Here is a 26,046-nt window from a genome sequence, read left to right as displayed (position 1 = left end):
CCCAGAAAAAGCTTAATTAAGGCAACTAGATAAACAGGTGACAGATAACTAACTGTAACCTTTTAAGCAGAGAATAAAAGTTATAATTATCATTGCAGAGTCTACTTGCAACCTAGGAAAGGTAATTTGCTGGCTCCTGCCCCTAATCTCTAGTGTAACTAGGTCAAAATCTGCATTTCGAAAGGACAGAGCCATGCATCAAAGCAGAAGCGTCTGGTGTCATAAATGGAATGTGATATAGAATATAAATAAGACTCTAAGATGTAAGAATATATAAATCTAATCAAAGACCTATGGTATTATGCAAAGAATCCTGGATCAAGAGTGCCAGGTCTGTCTGAGACCCGGTTCCATCATTTTACCTGCTCTGTGACCCTGGGGCAAGTTCCATTCTGGGCTTCAGTGTCTCTACGTGTATAAAACAAGGTCCTGGGTTTTATTTCTATGGTTCCTTTGGAGCCTTCGGTTTCATGATTTTAGGTTTAGATTGTAAATCATTGACATGAATATTTTATTTTTCCAGATTGCTGTGGTTGAGACTGATGGAGGCAGGACACCGCCGACAGGCTGTTCCGGAGCTCCCCATGCAGTTGGCTCAAGCTGTGGGACCTGCATCGTAGCGTGACTCCTCCCTTTGCCCAATTCTGCTTTGTCCTTTTCACAGGCATTGATCCAAAGGGTGCTCCCTAATAAACACTGTGAACACTGAACTTTATCTTGTGAATACTGAACTAACTTTATCTGATAGAACCCAGCCTGCAAAACTAAAATTTTACCTCAGAGAAGACACCATGCAAAGGGCTCCAGAAGTTTTAAAACTACATTCACAACTGGTTCTTTCTAAATACCTTAAACCTACTTTGGCTCCTTAAACTTCTAAGCACACATTTTACTTTTGGAACAACAGGTGTGGCAGATTGCGTAGATCATACACAGGCTATGAACATCCACTCTCACTTCCTGTCCCCATCACACCTTACAGACTGGAAAACCAACGCCTGTTTAACCAGCCTCCCTTGCAGATGGTCACTATGGGATGAAGTTCTAGCCCATAAGACACAGCAGAGTCTGTGAAACGAAGTGTGAAAGTACAGGGTATGTTCCAGGAAGAGGAGAGTTGATGATTAAAGGAGACCAGGGTTTGCATATGACCTGGTATAGGGAGAAAAGACAGCCAAAGTCTTAACTGCTAATAAAGTCATGATGCTAATAAAGAAGTTAAGAAAAAGACAGGAATGCTCCTGGCTTTGCAGCCAGGAGCTATTTCCATAGTGTCAGGCTGAGGCTAGAGCCACGGTTGGAGAACCAGAGGCAGGAGTGTCAGCCAGCCCCTCGCTTGCTGCTAATACATGTAACACATGATGGTATGTAGAAAGTAAGGTAGGAGCAAAAGTCTCTCCTAAGAGAAAAAAAGAAAACCAGTGCTTGTGCAGAAGAAAAAGAACCAGAGAAAGACCTACTGAAGATTCCAGTGCTGGTTCCAGAACCTTAAAGCAAAAGCACAAGCAGGTTAGCCAGATGCAAAGCGCCGGAGTGAGGCTTACTGGGGGAGCTCTGAGTGATCTTTTCTGCACCCGTGTGTGAGGACAGCACACAGCGTGTGGTGACAGGAAGAGGTTCCAGAGGAAAGCAAAGGTAAAAAGCTTTGTTACATAGTATGTCACAGAAAAATCATTATGAGCCAGAGAATTTATTTAAAGCTCACCTTTACCTAAGTGTTTAATTCACTAATTTAAACAGCCTACTCATGTCTCCATTTCCCCCACACTAGACGACTACAGAGCTTGAGGACATACACACAGAAGACTGGCTATAGTGGCAACAAGAACCCAAGAAATGGGGGGCAAGATTAATTATTGGGGAGATTAAAACATGTTTGTTTTTCCCACCTGTAGGTTTTTAGATGTAAGAACAATTTGATCCATCTTCAAACTTTACAAGAATTCATTCTTTTTGCCATAAAGAATTTTTTTAGCTTCAAAACACACATAATTTCATTCCTCTATGCAAGTGGAAAACTTACCACTGGGTCATACTCCCAAAGCTGGTTGCCTTTTAGGTGGTGGCATTTGAGCATTGTGACTGGGCCATTAAGTTTGGAGACATCCAAGCAAAGGTCATCTGTTCTAATTTCTTTGTTGGCAGTATAAGAGAAAACCTGAAAAACAAAAATGCACACATATAAGCTTTAACAATAAAAGAAACTAGCCAGTAATCTGGCAGAGAAAAAAAACAAGTATCTCAAGATATTTGATTTCTGAACTTTATTAACGTAGTATTAGGAGAATAAATGATTCCGAAAAAGCTACCACAAATGTTACATACAGGAAAGAAAAAATGACCGTGAGCTCTCTGTATACACTGAGTGTATTGTCAAGGGCTATCAAAAGCTGTTCGACTATAAAGGGCAAAATAAATCTCACGCAAAGCAATGTAAATACGGTTCTCACAAGGGGCCTTTTATAAATGTTTCATTTAAAAACAATCATTAGACTGAAGGCTCCCTTCTCCTAGAGGTTTTTAGAATTGTCTCTTCATAGGTAGAAAAATATTTCCTGAATGACATCATGAGATAAAAGCTTCAAACAAATCCAAAAATTATTCCTTTTATTTATTTCTAACATTTATTCATTTTTCAGAGACAGAGACAGAGCATGAGGGAAACAGGGGCAGAGAGAGAGGGCAACACAGAATCTGAAGCAGGCACCAGGCTCTGAGCCTGACACGGGGCTCAAACTCACAGACCATGAGAATATGGCCTGAGCTGAAGTCAGACGCTTAACCAACTGAACCATCCAGGTGCCCCCAAAATTATTCCTTTTAAAGCTTTACTAAAATACTCACCTGGTTACCTCCCATACCGTGACAGTTAAAAATTCCAACTTTTTCATTCTCTTTTCTAGCCATGTTATCTAGACACTGATTTGTTTCCACATTTCTTATCTATGGGACAGTGAATAAAGAAAATACAAGGTGTTAGATAAACAAGACATACATATAGATCCATATGGACATTAAAGTCAATCGAAACTCTCTACCACATACATATACACAGTGTAGACTGATGGCAGAATGCTCAGTGGCTTCAATACACTATCAATTCCTTCCAGTTTACTCACATTCCAAGTTCCATCTTGATGACTGCCTTGGAAAGAGAAATAAGAGATGTCCTCTTGTTGGGTAAAATATTTGGTAAACATCAAGATGTCTAATGGCAACTGAGATTCTAAATTATCAGGGACCCTTAAAGACTTGACACAGGAAAAGAAGGGAGCTTTGCATCATTGGAGTAGATACTCCTGAACATAAATATGATCTTGATGTCCTCCTTAACCTAGCAGGAAAATAACTACTGATGGGATGGTTTGGGAATATGATACAGTACATCCCTATGAAAGTTGTTTTAGGATGTACCTAAATTGTTTGAGATTACACAGGGTATACAGTAGTTATGAGCTTTTAAAACACCGGGTTTGACAAGCAAATGTGGAAACCCCAACTTAGGGCCTGGCAGGGAGAAATGTGTGGAATGACAGCAAAATAGACAACTTCCTGTGTTGCTATCTGTGTTAATTAGCACTAATAGAACTTTCTGTAATGATGGAAATGTTCTATACTTGTGCCATCCAATATTACCACATGTGGCTAGCCTACCCTAGCCATATGTGGCTATTGAGTACGTTATTATATTTTTTTCTTTTACTTCTTGCTATTGAGCACATCCATTCCTGGGAAACAGGCAGGAACCTATAGCCCAGGTTTCTTAGTTTTTGCTATAATCTCCTCTAGGATCTTGGCATTTCCACTGGGCAAAACAACACGGGCAGTTTAAGGACTTCTCGATTCCAATATAATGGAATCTGGATTCACTCTTTCCCTCACTGCGATAAGAGAAATATTGGTTGGATATGATAAAGAGTATGGGTGTGAATGGTTAAGAGCACAAATTCTCAAGCCATACTGCCTATGTTCAAATCCTGTCTCTTCCATTTTGTGTTTAAACCATTTACTTATGCCTCAATTTACTTATGGTTAAGTGGGGATAATAGTACCTCTATCTCATAGTGTTGATATGAGGATAAAATGAGTTAATGTTTGTAAAGCACTCAGACCAAGACATAGAGCTGACATGGAGTTCATACTCACTAAATCTTAGGATCATTAGATCTGTCTGGGGAAGACACTGGTTAGTCCTTAAGACTGGCTAAACTGTGAAAGATCTGACTTACTTGTTATCTGTGGTTGTTGTTTAGTGTATTTATCTCCTGGATTAACAGGTCTGAAACTCATTTATTCAGTTTCAGGTCCTACAGGAGCCATGAAAGTCAGACTTAGTAAAGGCAGAGACTCCAAATTCACACCTTCTCATTCCCCTTTCTACTCTAAAATTCTATGATCTCAGGCTTCTCTAGACCCTTTGAAGCATGACAAAAGATCCCTGAAAGGCTAAATTCCAGTTTCTAGCATAGGAAAGCTCAACCAGGTGGAGCTATGGTCCCAGCATGAGACCCCCAGCTGCACTGGGGTGGGTGCTTAAGAATGACCCCAGCACCAGAAGTCAGAGCTTTAATCTGCCTAGTGTGGCCTGATACTGAGGGCAAACAAGCTTAAGACCATCTGCTTAGTTAAAAAGACAGTGTGACAAGCCACAGTGGGTAAAATCTGTTCCTTTTACAGAAAGCCAGCTGGCAAGAAGCAGGTAAAGAACAAACTTGCCTTGGCAATCATCTACTGTGGGTTAGACAAGTGGCTCTTTGTAATATGCCTGGATTCTGGCCCAGCTAACAATGCCTAGGTGTTATCCAAAATTGGGTCAGTTCAAGGAAAAAAAAACCCAACTCATTCCCTCTATTCTGAAGGCAAGTTATAGGAACAACTGCTATTCTGGACCGGAATGAGGCTACAGCAAAGGGAACAGAGTCGCATTAATGAATCAAGAAACAGCCTACTCCTCACCTGTTTGAGGATGAATTTCTTAAATTACTACAGAGTTCACACATAGGGAGCTCAGGTCTCCCCTGAAGTAGCCTCAGTAACTACTAAGGACAAACGGTAGCCTGTACTCGTGCTGGCACGGGCTGAATGGTTTCACTCCGACTCACCACCATCAGCACCGGGCTCCCCTCTGTGATATATCTGCTGCTGTGATATATTGTCCCATATCCTGCTCTTCTACGTTCATCTTGTCCTTATTCCCTAAGCCCCTAACACCACCAATACACTCTCTCCACTCTCAACTGATGATCTTGTGTTCAAAGAGGACATGGAAGAATCAGAGAACTTCCCACCACAGACTACCCGTCTCTACCCTCCAATCACGACTGACCTTGCATTTGTCCCCACTCCCTCCACTTCCTTCCTACTTCAGTGGACACCCTGCCTTCTCATCCTGCCCACCATGACCATCTATTACATCTAAACAACATCTATTACAGGTGACTGCCATTAGTACTCTTTTCTAACATCTTCACATTTTCTCTTTTGGTCAGTTGCATCAGCACAGTTCTGATTTAGCAAAAATAAACACAAAAAACCCTTTCTTTAGCTCCATATTCCCCTTCAGCCACTATTTCTCTGCTCTCTTTACAACAAAATTTCTTGCAAGACTTGCCCAGACTCATGATCTCCACTTCCTCTTCTTCCTTGAAGCCATCAAGGATTTTGTCCCCACCAACCTCCATGGGAACCCTGTTGACACAGTGAGATGGAGCCCACCAACAACTTCTCCCTTACCAGTCCAGTGGTCAGTTCTCTGTACTAGGCTTACTCAGCAGTCAACCACTTCCTCTTTGTTTTTAAGTTTATTTATTCATTTTGAAAGGGAGGAGGGGAAGAGAGAGAGAGAGAGGGAGAGAAGAATTCCAGGCAGACACCATGCTGTCAGTGCAGAGCCTGAGTTGGGGCTCGAACTCGCAAACTGTGAGATCATGACCTGAGCTGAAACCAAGAGTCGGACTCTCAATCGACTTAGCCACCCAGGTGCCCCAACCACTCCCTCCTTCTTTAAACACATCCTTCACATAGTCTCTGGGACACACACTCTTAGTTCTCCTATTTCAATGGTCACTCTTTCTCAATCTTTTTGGCTAATTCATTCTTGTTTCAAAATTTCTAAATTGTGGAGTTTTCTATTGCTTTGTTCTCAATCCTCCCCTCTTCTCAGTCTACACTCACTCCTACCACGGTGATCTCATACAGTTTTGTGGTTTTAAAAATTACCTATATATTGACAACTCCTACCTTTAGATCTCCACCCCCAATCTCTCATCCAAACTACAGATTTGTAAATGCAAGTACCTACCCTGTATTTTTACCTGGATCCAATTTAACAGGTCCCAAACTACACTGCTGAATGCCTGCTGTTACCTTCTCCACAAGCCTTCCCATCTCATTGCCAACTTCCCTGCCCCAGTTTCTCAGGCTGAAATCTTACCATAGTCCTTCATTACGCCTTTCCTTTCACCCCAGCTCTACTCTTGTTCCCACAGACAATCTGACCTTCTCCCAGTGAAAGTTTGCTTGTCTCTCTCTGACTTCCCATCTCACTCAGAATAAAATCCAAAGTACTTACTGTGGCCTACCAGCTCCATGTGACTTGACCTTCAGTTTGTCTCGACCTCATCTTCTACTACCCTCCCAGTCCCCCTGTTCACTTCATTCCAGACAACTGTCCTCTCTGCTGTTTCTGGAACACACCAAGTACACTTGTGTCTTAGGGCCTTTGTACCTGTTTTTCCCTGAGCCCAGAACACTCTTTCCCCAGGAATTCATATGGCTTGCTCATTCACTTCCTCTAAATCTCTGCTCAAAAATCAAAACTCTTATATGAGGGGCCTTTTTCAACTACCCAAACAGTACCACTACTCAGGCCCACCAGCCATTCTCTTTCCCCTTTGCCCTTAGCACCACCTGCCATACTGTATACTTTAAAAACCTGGTTTCCTCCACAGATTGTAAGATTTGCAAGAGCAGAGACTTTATTCACGGCTACAATCCTTGTACATAAAATAGTGCCTATCATACGGTAGGTACTCAAATATTTATTGAATGAATGAAATGGCTGAAGAAGGGACAGCCTCCTATGGAGTCAGGGGTTACTTTTCCCAAATATCATGAGATTGAATCCTGGGATGGGGCCTCGCTGTGGCCCTGACCACACATATCATTTGCTGCTGTGACTTCTATTATATATGGTCTTTCAACTTTCTTTGTCCCTTCTTTACAATTTATCTTTACTTTGATGTTTGTTAAGCTTTGATTCAGGCTAATTAACACCAGGAGTATATGCTTTCAACTTCATGGGACATTTTGTTAAAGAAGTCTACTGAAGACACTAATATATTGAAATAAGAGTCCACCTCTGAAAGGTTAAGGGTGGAACATTCTTATTTTAATAACATGAAAAATTAATAAAATTTCAAGTTATGAGGTAGACTGTGTTAACAAGAACTGTCTCACACTTGAAGTTATTTAATTTTAATATGGAGGGATTCCCTTGTTGGATGTTTAAGCTCTATCGTTTTTGATAAATGAGAACACAACAACCACACAGAATATATATATTTTACCTCTCCCAAAGAGAAATAGTGACGTGGAATTTGGGAATCAGGATAAATATTCTCTAGGTACCAAGAGAAAGGTCTGCATTGTAGTTTGTGTCTTAGGCCAAGTCTTGATGATATATCTCCATAATCTACCTTTGTAACACCTGTTGAAAGAAATAATCGACTCTGAATTACTCATGTTCTATTAGGTAACATATTTCTATGTAAATAATGCATTTATTAACAAGTCAGGCAAATGGGAAAAGCGGTATCATTTTGGTGATATGACTACACAAGTGATATACCATGAATCCATTGTTCAAAATATAAAACAAGGAAATATACTTATGTGGTTTTTTTAAAGAAAAATTAGATTTTCATTGTGAGAATGAAATACAATGCTAGTAATATTACACACAAACATAAGTTATTATGGGATCAGAAAGCTTGAATATATATGTTTAGGCAAAAACAAGAATCAAGATCTATTTTGCCCAAGTATTAAGCAGTCCAACTGTTTCCAGTCAGGTTTCTCTCCCACAACTCACTGACCTGTGCAAGCTGACTGGCCAGTCTTATGGTAATTAGAAAAGGGGGCTGCAGTGGCAACATCAGGAAGATATAGAGCTTAGGGAACAACTATTCCCACAAAATTCTGAATAGCAGAGTTGTTCCTGGACAGAAGTCCCTAGAGGCATGCTACAGTGCTCTGCACTGGCCCCGAGAGACTCCAATCTTCATATAAAAGTTAAACAACACAATTAGGTTAAAAATAGATACAGAACACTGACGACACCTGGGCTAACAGTAACATGTGCGATACTGACCTGGATAACTCATTGTGTTACTATATTAGGCACTTTGTTAAGCACTCTGGCACTGGGTGTGATTTCATTTATTCCTTACGACAACCCCGTGAGGTTGGTGCTCTGCCCCTACTCAAGGCTTTTCTACCCCTTCTTATCTCTCAGAGGCATTAAGATCAGGAATAATAAAGTTATACTCTTGTATTTCTAATGCAAAATAATGCTAACCTGGAGAAATTATATAGAAGAAATTCTTGAACTCATCCATCCACACTTCTGCAAGTCGCCTGTTATTTTTATTGATAATCTGTCCTGTGCCTCCAGGAAATGTGTAAGGTGTGGCTTTCCGAAATACATGTCCGACATGTGAGCAGGTAACAATCTCCAAAGTTCCTCCACACTGCCAGATCTGAAAACAACAGAAAAGAAGACCACATAAGACCCTGATGTTTTTTTAAAAACTGTTCACATCTCTGGATGTTCACAGTTAAAACTTCACAGAATCACGGCTATACATCCTCACAGTGGAGCTCCTGCTATATGGTCACAAAGCCAGTGCTTCCTCAGAAGGATACTTTTCTGTAATTTTTGGTTCTGATCAAACCAGAAGTTGAAGGTTAAATTTAGAAAAGATATGTTAAAGGCTGAATGCAGAAAAGATATAAGGTCTAGAGTATTATTTTTTTAAGTTTATTTATTTCGAGAGAAAGCACATACACATGTGCGCACACATGAGCAGGGGGCGGGGGACAGAGGGACGGAGGCGAAGCATCCCAAGCAGGCTCCACTCGGACTGCATGGAGCAGGACGCAGGGCTCCAACTCACGAATCATGAGATCCTGACCTGAGTTGAAATCAAGAGTTGGATGCTTAGCCGACTGAGCCACCCAGGTGCCCCCACAGTAATGTTTTTCTAACTGCAGGCCAGGACTCATAAAATGATAGTAAGTTCAACTCTGAGGAATGGCAACCAGCACTCACTAACAAGGACGTATTGTTTCATGAAATTGGTTAGATTTTGTGTGTAGTATACACATGGCTCATGGTCAAACACTTTTGACCATGCAATATACAGCCAGAGTCCTATCTACTCCTCCTTCTCCAGACCTGTCATAGCCTGTACATTAAACCGACTAGAAACTGAAACTGGATCTCTCATGAATTATTCACTGGGACAATGACAGCACACTCTGTCATCTTCATGAGAATAAAAACAAAAGGGTAAAAGAAACATCAAGTTTGGGTTCACATTCTTAGTTTAATGAAATTATCCTTCTGCTCCTTTCAAAATACATTCTTCTGTAAGTCAAAAATCTGCTATTTACACTTAAAACAGATTTTGAGAAGTTCTGATTTTGTTAAATATTCAGTGTCTCTACTTTAAAGTTCTCCCAGGATCACAAAGTGATACAGCTGGATAGGATCTCCCAGATGATCTAGAGTCCAGACCTCTCCTTTTCTAGGGGAGCAAAGTGATCCACTCGAAACAAAATGAGCTAGCTGGCTTAGATTACAGGGCAGTTCAATGTGGTTTCCACTATACGCCAGGTGTCTCAAGTTAATCATTTTCAGAAATACACAATGTCACTTAATGGGGTGATTTTAGTGAATGTGAAATGGTTAAGTGTTTTATATAAGGTTGACTGGGTTAAATTACAGCAATTTCAGAACTCCTGTCTTTTTCTTTTTATTGAAAAATGTAAAGCCAGTAAAGTGACCAAGTTTTATATAAGAGAGAACAATTTTCACAACAGAAGGACAAAGCATATTACAGAAAGTAAAATTACGTTTTTGGCAGTCAAGTACCATAGTAGCATATAGAAACTACATATTGTTTTTTATTTTTAGAGCTTGAATTACTTCCTTGTAAGTAACAGAAATTCAAAACAACTAGGGGATCTTGTGTAAGTTTTATACTTTAACTATTAAGATAACTGAATTATTTGCTTAAAATATAGTTTATAAAAGGAACCCTTAATAGTAACACCTAACTTTTTATGAAGTGAGGTTCTGGAGTCTGATGAAACTCAGAGTAAATTCAATTTTTATTTTTTATTTAGAGATACATAACATGAATAATTAACGCATACCTATATTTGAGGTTAAGTAAAAGATTATTTTTTGCAAAGGGAACTTACCCTAAAGGAAATCTCTAGGTTTTCTCCTCCCCAAATATCCATTCCAGCATCATATGTTCCAATCTCCTGGAAGTAATCTCTGTCTATTGAAAACAGGCCTCCTGCCATTGTAGGTGTTCTGAAATCCAATCATAACTCTATACGGTCAGTTGTAAGAATTTAAAATTTACAATCAATTTTTGTTTTTAAAAGTAGTTATATTAACTGTATACAATGACAGAATAAATGCTTATTCTCACGCTCTTCAGAAACATTCATAGGCCCCTAAGGACTTTCCATGTTTTTATGATCTGCTATTTGGTCTTCAGGCAGACCTACACCCACTGTGCTGACCGGTGGACCTACTCTTGTCACAGCCTGTGCCCTGACAGCCTTCTCTGCCCAGTCCCAAGGCCACTCCTGTTTTTAGTACCTTTCCTGGTCCTCAAGTCCTGACTAAGCTTAGTCACCTGAAACTCCTTAAATTGAGGCTAGTTCTCATAATTCTCTCCATCTGACTGTGTATCTTCCCACAGTTCCCAGCAACTACACTGACTATATAATCAACTAGATTCATGTTAGTTAACTCTCACACAGGAGGTTTTAAAGTGTGGCAAATATTGCAAAAGATATAGATTAAATAGGACAAAAACAACGAGACTCTTTTCCTACACCTAACAGAAACCTTTAAGGAAAGGAATGAAGTACACAATGAAATCCATGCACTCCTAAAGGGACTGTCATCCTGATCAAGTATGGCACACTCTGTGCAGAAGAGGAGCCCAATTCATCAGCCCGTGACCCAGGTATGCAGAGTGGGTGGAAATGACTGGAGTTAAGCAAAGAAATGATAATGAAGGAGGATGTAAATAAACAAATACCCATCGACCATTTGATTCCCAAAGATGTGTATGAAGAAAAATGGACTTCAACTAGAAGAAAATAATTAAGTTCCAGGGAAAAAGGAAACTATGGCCATCATATTTCATGATGAATTGTCACCTGTGATTCCATGTCCTGAAATCTATGGATTCTAGGCTGTAAAGAGTGGCAGCATTTGCCTTTCCAGTAGAAACAGTCGTTTCCACATAAAAGTTAGAATATACTTTGATTTTAGAAGAGAAAAAGAATGAGAAAAGCCTACTATCTTAGGAGGCAGAGGAAACAGGCCAACACCCACAGAGTTACCATTTAGTACCCAGGTTTCTTGCCCTGGGTTTTGAGCTATCTCTGCATTTCCTGGAATTGTATGCTCAGTCTTCTGTTTGCACATGTGTATTTTCCCCCTATTAGAGAAGACTCACAGCTTTTATCAGACTTTTCAAAGAAGCCTACTGTCTACAAAATGTTTCAGAACCCCTGATTTAGATGGTGATTTCTTTTTTTTTAATTTTTTTTTTTTTTTCAACGTTTATTTACCTTTGGGACAGAGAGAGACAGAGCATGAACGGGGGAGGGGCAGAGAGAGAGGGAGACACAGAATCAGAAACAGGCTCCAGGCTCCGAGCCATCCGCCCAGAGCCCGACGAGGGGCTCGAACTCACAGACCGCGAGATCGTGACCTGGCTGAAGTCGGACGCTTAACCAACTGCGCCACCCAGGCGCCCCTAGATGGTGATTTCTTGAACTATCAGCAAAAGAGTGGAAAAGTACTCTTTGCTAGAAAAAGACTCTGGCAGGGCAGGAGACAAAGCACAGAATTAATGAAATTCTCCTCAGCTTGGCCAAAACAGGACTTGAATTCAAGGGAAAGCAGGCCTGAGAAGGCCGGGAAGGGAGAAAGCTAAGGCGTGGTTGGTTCTGAAGGGGCTTTCAACCACTACAGAAGCAGCAGGCTGGTGCTGCTGGACAAATCCCAGGATGGCTCCCAGAGCTCAAGGTCTCAATTTCAAGGTTCTGAACAGCATAAAGATTCTTATCCCTTTCTGAAAAAAAATCTACAGATGACCAAATATAAAACAAACGAAAAATCAGAATGTGTCCATGGAAATCCTTTTTTATACTTCTGTCAAGTCTAGTTATTTTTATATCTGAAACAAGCTTTTCTAACCTTATCAAGTCAGTAACTATCATCTGAATGGTACAAGTTGGAATTTACAATCTTATTTTTTGGTGCAACGACCCACTTTTAGGTAATATTTTCACATACCAACACTTACAATTAATTAAGGGACAGTTTAATTTAAAGCTAAATATTATTATCCTAAACAATTGAATCTAAGCATAAATCTGACAGATTTACAAAATGTTGTTCATACAGGAATGAAAAAACATGCATGTTACCATCACTTTTCAGGTGCACTATTTATATAGATTTATATAAATGAAAAAATCTATATATGTAGGCTTATATAAAGAAAAATTCCAAATTTGTTAAATGATCAGAGTAAAAAGCCCTCTTTAAAATACTAATACACGTGAAAGATGGCTCTTAACTACATATATGGTATACACCTCATGTATGTATGGTATACATTATATGAAGTATGTGCCTCATGTTTCTCAAAATACACTTAAAATCCTTTTGATAGGATTCCCAAAACTTCGCTATCCCCCATTGATAACACTTTAGGGAAAATGTTTGACAAATCAATTACCTGACAGGAAGAGTCCGATCACCTTTCCTTCTGTCCATTTCTCTTTGGGGAACAGGATACCATCGAAAATTGAGCTTCCAGTTGAAGCCACCATAGGTCATATCAGAGCCTGCCATGTACTCAAAAGTATCATCGCTGATCACATCAATGATAGGACATACCACTGTTTTCCTAAAATCATAAAAGCAAACAAAAAAATCTTCACAACTTTCCTTTTTGAGGCTCAGTATAACAACTATAATTATATGCTAAGTGTGTTTAAAATAAAAATACATTCTATAATGTTAAAAGCAATGATAAAAAAATTTCCTGCTACATCCTACTAAGTTAGCATAATCATTTATCACACTCACTTGTAGCCATTGATAACCTTTCATCCCTTTTTAATTCATACTTTTACATAACTGCCACATATAAAAACAATCCAGGGGCACAAGGGTGGCTCAGTCAGTTAAGCATCTGACTCTTGATCTCAGCTCAGGTCATGATCTCACAGTTTGTGGGATTGAGCCCCTCATCAGGCTCCGTGCTGACAGTGAAAAGCCTACTTGGGATTCTCTCTTTACCTCTCCCCCTCTCTCTCTGCTCCTCCACTGCTCCCTTCTCTCTCTCAAAACAAATAAACTTAAAAAAACAAAATTCCAAGTATTTCCAGTTTTCAAAAATAACACTTTTAATGACTACATAATCATTTTAAAATGATTACTCTTAAAATGAAAACTCTTGGATATGTGTGTTCCTTACAGTTTTTTTGTTATTCAGTTACTAAGTAAACATGTTCATATAACCAGTATTTTGCTTTTGCTTTAGGAGTAAACTTCCAGTTTTGTATTTCTTCATACAAACTGTCTGATCACAGATATTTAAAATTTTTTCTATTGGTTTTGTGAGTTTTTATGAATCTGAAAAAACTTCCACATGACCACAGCTCTTTCCTAGGAAAGGGTGCACTGCTCACAGCCTTTGGCAGCCACATTCTAGAGTATGTAACATCCTCAGCATCCCCATCTTTCCTGTCTTATTTAAGAAATCATTCCCAGTCCAAAATTATAAAGGTATTCTCCTATGCTGTCTTCAAAGAGAATTATATTTTTACTTTTCATATTTAAGTCTTTAATCCTCATGGAATTGATTTTGGTATGATAAACAGTAAGTATCCAACTTCATTTATTTTCCTCATGGATAACCAGTTATTCCAACACTATCTGATGGTCTTTTTTCCTTCTGCTGTACTTACCAACGCCTCCTCTGTCATAAGTCAAGTTGTTGTGTAAACATGGGATGGTTTCTAGACATTACTGTTTCACGAATTTATTTGTGAGCTTCTGCATCAATGTCACTGCCAGGGGCACCTGGGTGGCTCGGGTGGGTGTCCGACGTCAGCTCAGGTCATGATCTTGCTTCGTGAGTTTGAGCCCCACATCAGGCTCTGTGCTGACAGCTCAGAGCCTGAAGCCTGTTTCAGATTCTGTGTCTCCCTCTCTCTCTGCCCCTCCCCTGCTCGCACTCTTTCTCTCTCTCTCAACAATAAATAAACATTTAAAAAATTTAAAACAAATATGTCACTGCCACAATTAATATAGCCTCAAAATAAGTCTTGATATCTGGTAGAGCCAGCCCTGTTGATACTTCATCTTCTTCAAGAATATCTCACCTATTTTTTTAAAGTATGCATTTCTACATAAATGTTACAATCAGCTAGTTCCTCCAAGAAAATTCTGTTGAGATTACAACTGGAAGTGCACTGAATTTCTAGATCAGTGTGGGGAGAACTGATATTTTTACCTTTCTATCCATGACTATTATCCTTCTCTCCACGTATTTTCCAGTAAATTTTAAATGTTCTATTTTAGGCATATTTTGTTAAACATATTCCTGATTATAGCTTATTATTTCCTCTGCTATTATAGAAAGGATCTTTTCTTTTTTTCTTTTTACAATTTATTTTCTAACTATTCCTTGCTGGTGTGGAGAAGGCTTTTCTATGGAGATCTTATATTTGACAACACTGCTAAACTGTTATCATCTCTGTTTTGTGTAAGATTTTGTTTTCCATTAAGAACACATCATCTGCAATTGACAGCACTTGTTTTTTTTCCGTTTCCAATCTGTACACCCTTCTTATATTATTGCAAAACCTAAGGCTTCTATTAATACTGAATGACAGTAGTTAATTCAGGGCATCATAAGGATGTTCTGTATATTTTTAAAAAATTTTTCAACTTTTTTCCATTAATCTGATGTTTGTTAGCTAAGGCTTTTTTTTTTTTTTTAAGCCATCCTTTCTCAGATTAGTAAATTTCCACTCTGTAATAGTTCACTAAGTACTTTTAATCATAAGTGATGTTCATTTTAATCATAAATGAACACGTTTTTCTGTATCTACTGAAGAGATCACAGATTTTTAATCATAGGGTTTTAATCATAGTTTTACAAATGTTAATGACGGTGTATTATGTGAACTGATTTTGTAATATTAAACTAAACCAATTAGTCATGATATGTTCTTTTACATGTTTTTCATATAAAAATAAAAATATATGCTATAGTTATTTTTTTTACTCCTAGTAGACTCAGTTTTCTGGTATTTTGAGAATTTTGGGTTAGTGTTCATGAGTGGATTTGGATAATTTTCCACATACTTCCCTGTCTTTCATGTTAGAGTTCTACTACTCTCACAAAGAGTTCTCTCCTTTTCTATATACTCTGTTTACAAATTCTGTTTCCCCACCGCCACCCCACACCAAGGTTGAAACAGGCAAGTGTTCTTGGGTGCGGTGGGGTTTCTCTTTCTCACTCACACGGGGGCACAAGATCTTAGCTTTACACCGGTGTTTGCTCTTCATCTTCCCACCTCAGGCAGGGCCTAGGCCCGGTCTCCTATCTTCCTGTCGTTTGTCTATCTAAAGGCAGAGATGCTCTGTGTCCTCTGAGTTTGGCAGGAATTCTCCAAGTGAGAGCTGGCTTTAGTGTTTGGACCACTCTCTTGCCTCACTTTTGAGATCTGCAAAACTTCTGACTTCAGTGCCAGCTCAGCGATGCATTTAGAAATGCGTTTTATAACCTATCCAGCATTCAAACTCTTTCAGATGGAAATGTTCTCAGGACACCTAAGCCACCACACAGCCCCAACTAGAAGTTGTGACCGCCATTTCAGTCAACGCCTCTTTAGTTTGTCAGCTCCTCACCCTGCTTTCTCTCCCTGGGGCCAGGCTCTTGCTTATGTGTGCTCTTTACGCAAGCCAGTATTTCCCAAGTCAGTCATCTCCTCAAAGACAACAATTCACAGAGATATCCTCTTCCTTCTTCCGGCAGTGTTCTCCTCCCTAAAGCTGCTGTACCTTCTCGCTGTCCCAGCGCTGGTTTTTCCCTATTTATTCATCTCTGAAAGGGTGAGATGTAGGCTCAGCATTTGCTAACAAACAGAACAGATGCAGTGGCTTGTGCCGTGCTTCACTTAACTTGTACTGAGTTCCCCTTCCTAAAGTCAAACCTTTATGTGGAGCTGGCCCAGGCTCAAACTGCAAAGGCAAGAAGAAATTCAACTAATCTGAGTCTAGCAGACTGAAGTTAGCTTCCCTCCTGGTATACAAGAACTGTGCCAGGGACCGGCAGTAGGTCACTCTGAAAAATGTGTGCATTGCTCTCACTGCTCTTCCTGCATCCTCAGAGATTATAGCACTTTTCCATATACAATTAAGCACCTTGGGCTACGATGCTTATCTCCCCACCCCCCTCCTACTTCCTACTGTGCTACAGGCTGAGTGCTGTAGTCTCAGTAAGGAAGTGGAGAAGGAGAGGTGACCTGCCTGCCCCAGTTTAGCCTTAGGCAGCAGGGGCGATCAAGGGTTTTATCCTACCTCTCCTGAGTTCACAGCCTTCTGTTCTGCTCCCAATTAATAAATAGAGCATGAGGTGCACATCTGAACAACCTGCTTCCTGATGCAGCCTCATCAACAAGACTGTAAACATTTCTTCACGGTTGCCTTCACTTTTAGTTTACAGTGTTCTTCACGGGTATTTTAAAGCAAACTTTAGAGGAAATTATTTTTACATTTATTTAAATATACAGAATTCTGCAGCTTACCATACTGTTTAGGACAAACACACTGAAAACAAGTTTATAGACTCTGGAAAATTACCTGTCATGTTTGATCCTGGCTAAGAGAGGCTCCAGCCATCCCACTGTACATTCACAGTGAGCATCTAAGAAGGTGATCACCTGGCCTTTAGACACAGCAGCTCCTTTTAATCTAGCTCTGATCAATCCAGAACGTTGTTCCATTCGAATTACATGAACTGGTACTTTTAATTTTTTCACATAACTCTCTAGAGGTCTTTTCAGAAAGTCTGAAAAATTAACAAAACAAAACATCACATGAAAAGACCAACCCGGTGCTACCCAGATGTAAAGCAATTCTGATGTGCAGTATTTCCCGAACACTTTCAGGGAGGCCCCCTGACTCACAAACCCATTTCACAGCAGGGAGGCTTTTTCTTTCCTAAGAGCTCATCTTAGAGCTGCCCTACCTTCCTGCATGAAGACTTAGGAGAGAACCTTTGGGTGCAAGCTCAGTCAAAGACAGGCAGGTCACCACGGTTCCCTAATACCTCTCTTGGCTCAATTCTTCTTTCTCCAACCATGCTTAAGTCTCAGGAACAGAAAGAAAGTAGTTCAAGAGCATTAAATCCAGACCTCAATAGAGAGAAGGAACAGAATACGTCACAGCTGTTAGAATTCAGGCAATTGTGGGATGTCGTCAAAGGCAGAAACCAACTGTCTTATTGATTACTACAGTCTCTGACTATGGTTCTTGTATTGGGAAGCATGGAGTGAGGTCAAGCTCAGAAGAGAAATGCTGTACTATAACTGCAAGACCAGAATTCCTTAGCCGACAAGTAGGTCTAAGTAACAAAGGTCTTAAGGGGGAATCACAAATGAAGGAAAAGGAGAAATCAGAAAGGATGAGGAAGTGGCTACATGAAACCAGCAACTATCCTGGAGTGTTCAAATAGAGGTTGTGCCCCTAAGCCAAGGAAGTCCTGCCTCCAAAATACATAACACTTTAAAAAGCAGGGAAGTCTCAGCTTCCTCAAAGCAAAGAGAAATAATTTTTTCAAATCAGGTTAGTTCATGGAATTTATGCCAGAGAAGCTATTGATGGTGGTTTGGTCAAATGTCTTTCCAACATTCCAACGACAGGATAGGTATGAGGATAATCTTTTTAGGGAAGGAAAATCCTGAGACAGAACTCCTGGGACTCCGAGGACTAGTTCTGTCCCACAGGACTCTAGTAAGGGGTAGGTCCCGGAGATCAGAGTGTATGCATTAAGGGGCTCTTAAAAGAGTAAACATGGGCATCCAAAGGGCTTCCTATGCCACACAAAGGGAAAGAAAAACAGGGATGACATGGTTCTCGCCTGTCTGAACTAGAACGACTCAAAAATGAAATAATCAGGGACATGAAAATTATGAAAGAGAAAGGCCTATCTATCCCACTATGGAATACTGATTCCATTTCTGCTCATATATTTCCTAAAGTATCTGGGCTAAAAACAGTATCTGTAAAATACTGGGAGTAGAACTCGTACTGAGTCACCACTGTGATTTTATGAAGCAAATCTTAGGGTCAAAAAAATAGAACTCCATTCTGAATAACAAGGTGAGGACAGTACCAATCCCGGGGAAGAGGAAGATTCTGCAATAGCAGCTATCATTTTGTGTCTGTTTAGCATAGTGCCAGGCTCTTTGCACCAATTTAATACCATTTAATCCTTGAAACAGTAACCCTATGAGAATGTCATTACCCATAACTTAGACACAAAAATTCAAGGCTCAGAATATAAAATGAACCAATCAAAGTGACACAGCTTGTTGAGGGTTGGAGCCAAGATTCAAACCCAGGTCTGCCTGACTTCAAAGCCCATTTTCTCATCCACAACAAGAAATCCCAGAAGGGAACTACAGAGAGAACAACTCAGGACAGTACGATCACCTGAGCTAACATAAATTTAAATTACTTTATGTCCAGAGTTTGATGGACTCCCATGTGTTAGGGTGTGGGATATATTCTAGGGCTTCAACCAATTGAGGCTGGGTGTGTCATACACAAGATGTCTCCCGATAAGCTTACCCAAAAATATCAGACAGCTTAAAGTCTTCTTAAGAATCAAAGCAATCTAATTCCCAAGTCCCACGTCTCTGAAAGCTAAAATACTCTGTCCTGTCTATAAATAAAATGAAAAATGCATGATTCTCTGGTCTGGCAGCTCAAAAAAGTTGCTATTCCACAAATTTTCTTGGCATCTTTGTGGCCTTCATGCAATAAGGCTAAGAAATAGGTGTCCTCCTAACAGATGATATAGAATTAGGGACCCAGGGCTGGGTGGGGGATTAGAAACTACTTATTCAAGCCTAATTCTACAAAAAATGAAGACACAGAGGGTTAAGTGATTATGGGTCGAAGCCTCCATGTCATCTAAAAATAAATGAGAATCTTGTTTATTAGAATATCTTTATAGCTATTAGCCTATAAATGGGCCCCCAGGCATCTCTCCATCAGGGGGCATGAGGCTGCCAGCGAGTGTTTCGGAGGAAGTTTCATTGCTTCCAGCAACATCGAAGAAATCTTAGGCAGAACTCTACAGAGCAATAGAAAGAACAAGGAATTTAGAGTCTAGTAAATCTGACTCCTAACCCCTACTAAATAAGAACCTCTGCTTCCTTTTGTGTAAAATGAGAAAAGCAACAGTCATCTCAGATTAGGAACATGGTATCAGTTCTAGGTCTTAAGATAACCTTCTGAGATGACAATTACATAACTTTTGACGTGAATTAAAGACTCATCCTGACTCTGCCTTCATGACAGACCCTGTAAGCAGTGAAGTTATGAGACATGACGTACGTAGCAGTTAAGAGGTCAAGCGTTAGGTTTATGCTAAGCCTCATCAGTAAAACAGGGATAATTACAGCACCTGCTTCATATGCAATAAATGGGGCTACTGACAACTCAGCAGGTTAACTGCGCAATTGGGTATCCTGAGGCCATAAGCAAACCATGCATGCTACACGACCCAATTAGAAGTCCGCACAGACAAGAAGTAAGGGCGAGGATTAATTGGTAGATTATTCTTTCATTCACTCATTAAATTCTGGACTGTTTATGTAATAAGTGCTGTGGGCACTGAGAACAGGGAGGTGAGCACACAGCCCTGATGGAGTGTACAGTCTGGCAGGGGAGATGGTCGTTAAGCACATGGAGAAACAGTTAAAACTGATGACAGCCGTGGAGGAGTGCAGTGTTCCCAAACATGTTAGGAGGGACACAACCTGGTCTCCGGAGTTCAAGGAAGGCCTCTCTAAATATACCATGATTCTGAGTAAACATCTGAGCTGAGCTGTGGGGATGGGGTGGGCAGGGAGTGGTTTGGGAAGTGAGTAGAGATGCAGGCAGAGGCCGGGGCATACAGGCCTCAGAGGAACAGTTTTAGTCAGAAGTGCCAGGATCACAGCCATGTGTTTAAAAGCTCACCATGCATACAGCGTGGAGAACGGATGGGAAGGGCAAGGGCGTCTGAGGGGAGACGGGACCAGCTAGTCTGTGTCAATAGTCCAGGTGAGGAGTGAGGGTGCCTTGGATGTGTCTCATGAATAGAAAAGGCAGACTTACAGAATTACATAAAAACAGAGTTTGCTCTAGTTCCTGGGCCTAACAGTTACCACCTAAAAAAGAGAACCAAAGAAAATTAACCTAGATAATTCTCAATCTGGATAGAAGGACTACAAACAACGATAACCACAAAAACACAATACCTAGTGGTTCCCAAATATCAGAAATGGCGAGCTACACACCTGAGGCTTTCCAGGCAGGAAGATACGGGAGAACCAGCCCATGACCCAGGGCTCTGGGATGGTACTCAGGGACCCTGCATGGTGACTAAGAGCCCCGGGTGGAGCAGTGAGGTAGACCTCTGCCCATGTTTTCTCTTACAGTTTTATACAGGCTGGGTGACTAAGAAGGGCCTACATGAGGAATGGAAAATATAGTTGGTATATGTGACTTTGTCACTTTAGATTTGTGGGCACATGTGTCTTTGATTAAACCACTTCCTACAAAAATGTACTATTCACACAGCCCTCTCAGGCACTCAACAGAATATTAGAGAATACAAAGGAGGAAATGGAAAAATAACTCATTTCATCTGAGGAAAAAGATCTCTCCTTGAGTATTTAATTTAGCAAATATCAACATAAGTAAAACAAACGTAAGTCACTTGCAGAATCGACGTTCATATATATACTGCTGCTGAAATGAACTTAAGCTTATTTTCTTAAAGGATTAACTCCTGGCAAACAATTATCCACATGAGGATTTACACTTCTATTGTCAACAGTAACTATTTAAGTGTGGTATTCTTAATTTCCAACAGCTCACATGTTGACATTAATTACATTACATATTATGCTATTATTCAAATGCTTTGTGTGTTTATAAACTGTCTCCTTAATTACATCAAGGAGGCAAGCTACAAGGTACTCAAGAAGGTAGGACCATATATTATTCTTCATTTGTACTTCTATAATCTGGCAAAGTGGTGAGATTTAAATTGCTATTAATGTGCAAATTACTCCCCATAATTAAGACATGAAGTGATTGTGATTAAATTTACATATTTAGAACAGTCATGGAAGGAGAAGGTAAAATACTTAGATAAACCATCTTAGTAGATGCAGTGATATTAGGCAAGAAAGACGGAAGCAGCAAAAGAGGCTGAAATAATGGTCAGGAAGTCTATGGCTGGTCAAGGAGGAGACATTTTCTGTAGTTCCTTCCAAATTTTTGGAATATTAGGGGAACGAATACAGGACACCAATGATCCTCAATAGTGCTGTGGGGGGAAAAAGCCTGGGAAATGCCAGGTATGTCTGAGTTTAACAGGTTTCTCTACAGATGGGACTTAGCAGAGCCTTCTCTATGCTACCTTGTGGTGTGAAATCTCCATGAAGAATTCAAAATAAACGATGTTGGCTCAAGGTACTTTAAATTAATACACCTTTCCCAAACAAGGACTTCATGAGACAGTTTGAGAGATTCTAAGCTTGTGAAAAACTCTGAGATCCCTAGAAGAGTATTTGGGCAAGAGTCACTGTATAGATTTATTATGAGATCAGAGTCATATTACATATCACTTTCTCATAAATTCCTTCCTCAGCCTTTTATATAACCAGCTATAGATCATTCTTGAACTTAGGAATGGAGAAAATGGGGAAATCTAAGAAGAATCTGGAGAACTAAGGCTTGCCCAGCCAAGACTCCATTTTCCTTGCCAGAGGTGCTTCCCTATGACACATGGAACTCAATTTCTCCATACTGGCTCTAAGGAGGTCAAGTCTCTCTCTATGGACTCACGGCCGCAACTTCCCAAAGGGAAAATTCTAATAAAATTATGTGGGTTTTTTCAGTAGTTCTGCATAAATGTTTGTATGATATAGCATTATTTCTTTTTAAAACAAGGATTAAGTTGTAATACAAATTAAATGCTAATTAAGGTAATATCTTAAGTTTCTTTCACAAGGGTGTAATTTTTTGCATATGTGAATGAGTCCAAATGCCACAAACATTTTTAGGATAAATTAGAAGTCTGTATAAAACTGTTAGGTTAAAAATGATAGCGACGTTTCTTAACCATTAATGATAAAAGCTGTAGCATATTATGGCATTAAAATTTAAAATTTACCTCTTTCACTGGCATCATCTACTAGAACAATTTCTTCTAGCATGTGTCTTGGTGAGCGATTAATGACACTATGGACAGTTCGCAGAAGTGTGCTCCAAGCCTCATTGTGGAAAACAATCACCACACTTGTTGTAGGAAGATTATCTGGATACACCTTTGTTTTACACCTAGAGACAAAGCAAATGCCTTTATAAAAAGTGACTGTTAAAATAGCATAATACTCAATGCACCTGGAGTAGGAGGGGTATCAGAACAATAAAGACAGTTTGCTCTAGTGGTGGGACTCTTGGGAACTGTTCATTTAAGTTTTGGTTTATTTAAGTACCTATTTAAAGTTATATTTTTAGATGTAAATTATCTTAAAGATGTTAACTGTATACTTAAAATTAGGCACCTCTTCCTGGTCAGTGTTTTCTGTTGATTCAATTTAATGGACAATGTATTAAGGCAGCATCATCAATCTGAAACTGAATGTGTCTCAAGAATCCAATTAAGACAAAAAAAAATGGAATCACTGGAATCTATGCAGTTTAATAATCTAAACAACAACAACAACAAAAAAAACCACTTTCCACAAGAGAACTCATATTTACTGAGTACTATTTTGTATCGGCAGAGAAGCTTCCTAATAATTCTTAGAAGTATCTGAGGACACATTTCACACAGGAGAAGATGAGGACAGACATAATGAGGAAGCAGCAGGGCCTGACTGAGGACTCCAAAGTCCATGCTCTGCTCAACCAAAACGTGTGACCCCCCTTCCTCTATGCTAAAATACCAATATGCATCTTGTGTAGTAAAGACCAGGTCTAGAAATGCAATCACCAAGAAGCCCAAACACACCCAAAGTATATGCACACAAAACCAACATATTAATCATATGTTTCCAGCACTTTTTTAGGCAACACGCCCTCTCCCTCCAGTCTTGTTAGCTGGATGAAACTACTAAACCACAGAGGACTATAACAGCAGTTAGCAAGCAGACACCAAGGGATGCAGCTTAGAACATGAGCTCTCCTAAAAAATGCACGTGTAACTCTTTTGGTTTGGTTTGCAATCTGCAACCATCACTCCAGCCTTCTATTTCCACCTTTGTTTCCTGTTCTCTTACAAGCTCCTCAAACCTTGTGGTCTCTCCAATCTCATCTGTTATCACCTGCCAGTAGGAGTGGAGAAAGGAAAGAAGGGGAAAGAAGAAAAATACCAGCGAAACCCCTCTTCTGAAGCAGTCATGATGACCTACTTACTCAAAGTCCCACACTAGGGCGGCTGGCTGGCAGCTGGAAGAAAAGGAAAATGGAAGGGAAAAGAGATGACAAGGGATAGGGACTGAAAGGAGGAGGAGGAGCATTCATTGTGGGGGCCCCATCAACACTACTCCCTCTCTCTCCAAGGAGAAAAGGACAAACAGATAGCATCCATTGTCCTTCATTAAATCCCTCTTCAGCCCCTACCATCCTCTTGACCATTCTCCAAGTCCCCCTTCACAATGTGGTCTCCGTCACCTATTACTTATAACCTTACTCCTGTCCATTGGCCCACAGCCTCATTTCCACACCACATTCCACACCCCTCACCTTAGGTTCATTCCAAGACCCACCAGGAGGCCACCACACAGCCTGCCGCCCTGTCTACAGCTCCTTCCAAGTCCAGGCAGCATTGGTGAGGCCCAGACAACCAGGTGTACAGGCCATGGGAAGGATATTGTGCCCTTAGCATTCCAAATAACACTTTTGCCAACAGATTCCCATCAAAACTGTTATGTTATAAATGGTGGCTAGATTATATACATACTCGGTACTATGCTTCAGATACATCACAGGTGAGCAAGTCAAGACACTCATGTTCTCATGGTGTTCATCCTGAACACCTGACTCACAGACTACCGGCACAGGACTCTGAAATCAGGAATGGCCTGTATATGAGTAAAGGGGGCTCAGAAAAAGTGTTTCTAATATTATTTAACTGAATTATATTAAGTCATATATGATCTCTTTTCTCAAATTAATCTTTACTCATTATTGTAGAATTGGGACACAGGAAACAGCCAAGATGACTACAAAGTTGTTGGCTTACAAAACAACAAAAGAGCAAAATCAAGACCCAGAAGATAATTAGGCAAAATGCACAGTGTATAAACAGTATGCATGGCTAGCAAGCAGACAGGAAGAAGAGAAAATCCTGAGAAAGCAAATTCTGCAGAAGAAAAGTAAGAAGCCAGATTTCTTGGAAGATACAGTAAAGAATTCAATTCTGGAAGTGTATGGAAAGGAAGACTTCAAAGAACACTAGAAATAGAGACTAAAATGGAAATCATTCACAAGAGGATGTAAGAATCAGAAAGCCAAACAAATATTAGGATCTGGACCAAAGGGAAAATAATTTCCTAAATCAAACAGTTAAATTTAATAATTCAGAGAACACAGCAAATTCATAAATGTTCTCTCAAAGCAACATAGAAAATATAGAGAAAATATGAAAAAGTCAACATAACTGATATCAGAACACGTAACCCCCACCCCAAACTAGACATAAGGCTCTCGAAGAAAACCAAAGGTCCTTTCAGCCTTCTAGTTAAACTGTTCCCATGGAGGGACGACCTGTCCCCGTGGAGGTGAGAGTGGGGGATCCTTCTGGGGGCGGGACACACAGAGCTGAGGATGGGCAGGAAGGCCACAAGCAGCTTTCTTCCACGCTGTCCCAACAGAATCTTTCATCCTTAGGAATGAAAATTAGCCAGTGTAGGGTTGTGCTACTTAAATAGTTACAAGCAGGTTTAACAACAGGGTGTGGGGATGGGGAGAGAGGGAAAAGAGGTTTAATTTTTTACTGAAATATAACATACATACACAAAAGCAAACAGATCACAAGTATGCGGCTGAATGAATTTCCACCAAGCAAATGCATCAAGTAGCCAGCACCCAGATGAACGCGACTGTGACCAACATCCCACAGGTTTCCTTTGTCCCCTTCACAAGGTCACCACTCTGCTGGACCTTTAGCATTACAGAGGAGTTCTGTTTTTTTGGGGTTTTTTTTGTTTTGTTTTTTGAACTTTATTTGAAAAGAATAATATAGAGCAGTGGTTCTCAAGCTTTTTTTCATAATCCCTTTATGTGTTTAAAAACTGATGATCCCAAAGTGCTTTTATATAGGTTATAGCTATTGACACTTACAGTGTAAACTAAAACAGAAAATTTTAAAACATAAGCATCTACAAACACGTATTACACTAGCTATCAGA

The 26,046-nt window shown here is 40.0% G+C and overlaps 1 protein-coding gene across 1 annotated transcript in view; it reads right to left on the bottom strand.

Moving 5' to 3' along the window:
* The window catches only part of GALNT1 (polypeptide N-acetylgalactosaminyltransferase 1), a 79,963-nt gene that overhangs the window by 3,262 nt on the left and 50,655 nt on the right, over nucleotides 1-26,046 (bottom strand). The window contains exons 4-11 of the mRNA XM_047828111.1: nucleotides 22,803-22,969; nucleotides 17,207-17,414; nucleotides 13,065-13,235; nucleotides 10,489-10,606; nucleotides 8,579-8,759; nucleotides 7,569-7,708; nucleotides 2,845-2,943; nucleotides 2,024-2,158 (exon numbers count right to left, since the gene is read on the bottom strand). Coding sequence (XP_047684067.1) covers nucleotides 2,024-2,158; nucleotides 2,845-2,943; nucleotides 7,569-7,708; nucleotides 8,579-8,759; nucleotides 10,489-10,606; nucleotides 13,065-13,235; nucleotides 17,207-17,414; nucleotides 22,803-22,969 — 1,219 coding nt within the window. The remainder of the gene's footprint in view (nucleotides 1-2,023; nucleotides 2,159-2,844; nucleotides 2,944-7,568; nucleotides 7,709-8,578; nucleotides 8,760-10,488; nucleotides 10,607-13,064; nucleotides 13,236-17,206; nucleotides 17,415-22,802; nucleotides 22,970-26,046) is intronic.

Source organism: Prionailurus viverrinus, chromosome D3 (assembly GCF_022837055.1).
Source record: "Prionailurus viverrinus isolate Anna chromosome D3, UM_Priviv_1.0, whole genome shotgun sequence".
NCBI lineage: Eukaryota > Metazoa > Chordata > Mammalia > Carnivora > Felidae > Prionailurus > Prionailurus viverrinus.
The sequence above is the reverse complement of the archived record's forward strand: the minus strand, read 5'-3'. Positions and strand labels throughout refer to the sequence as shown.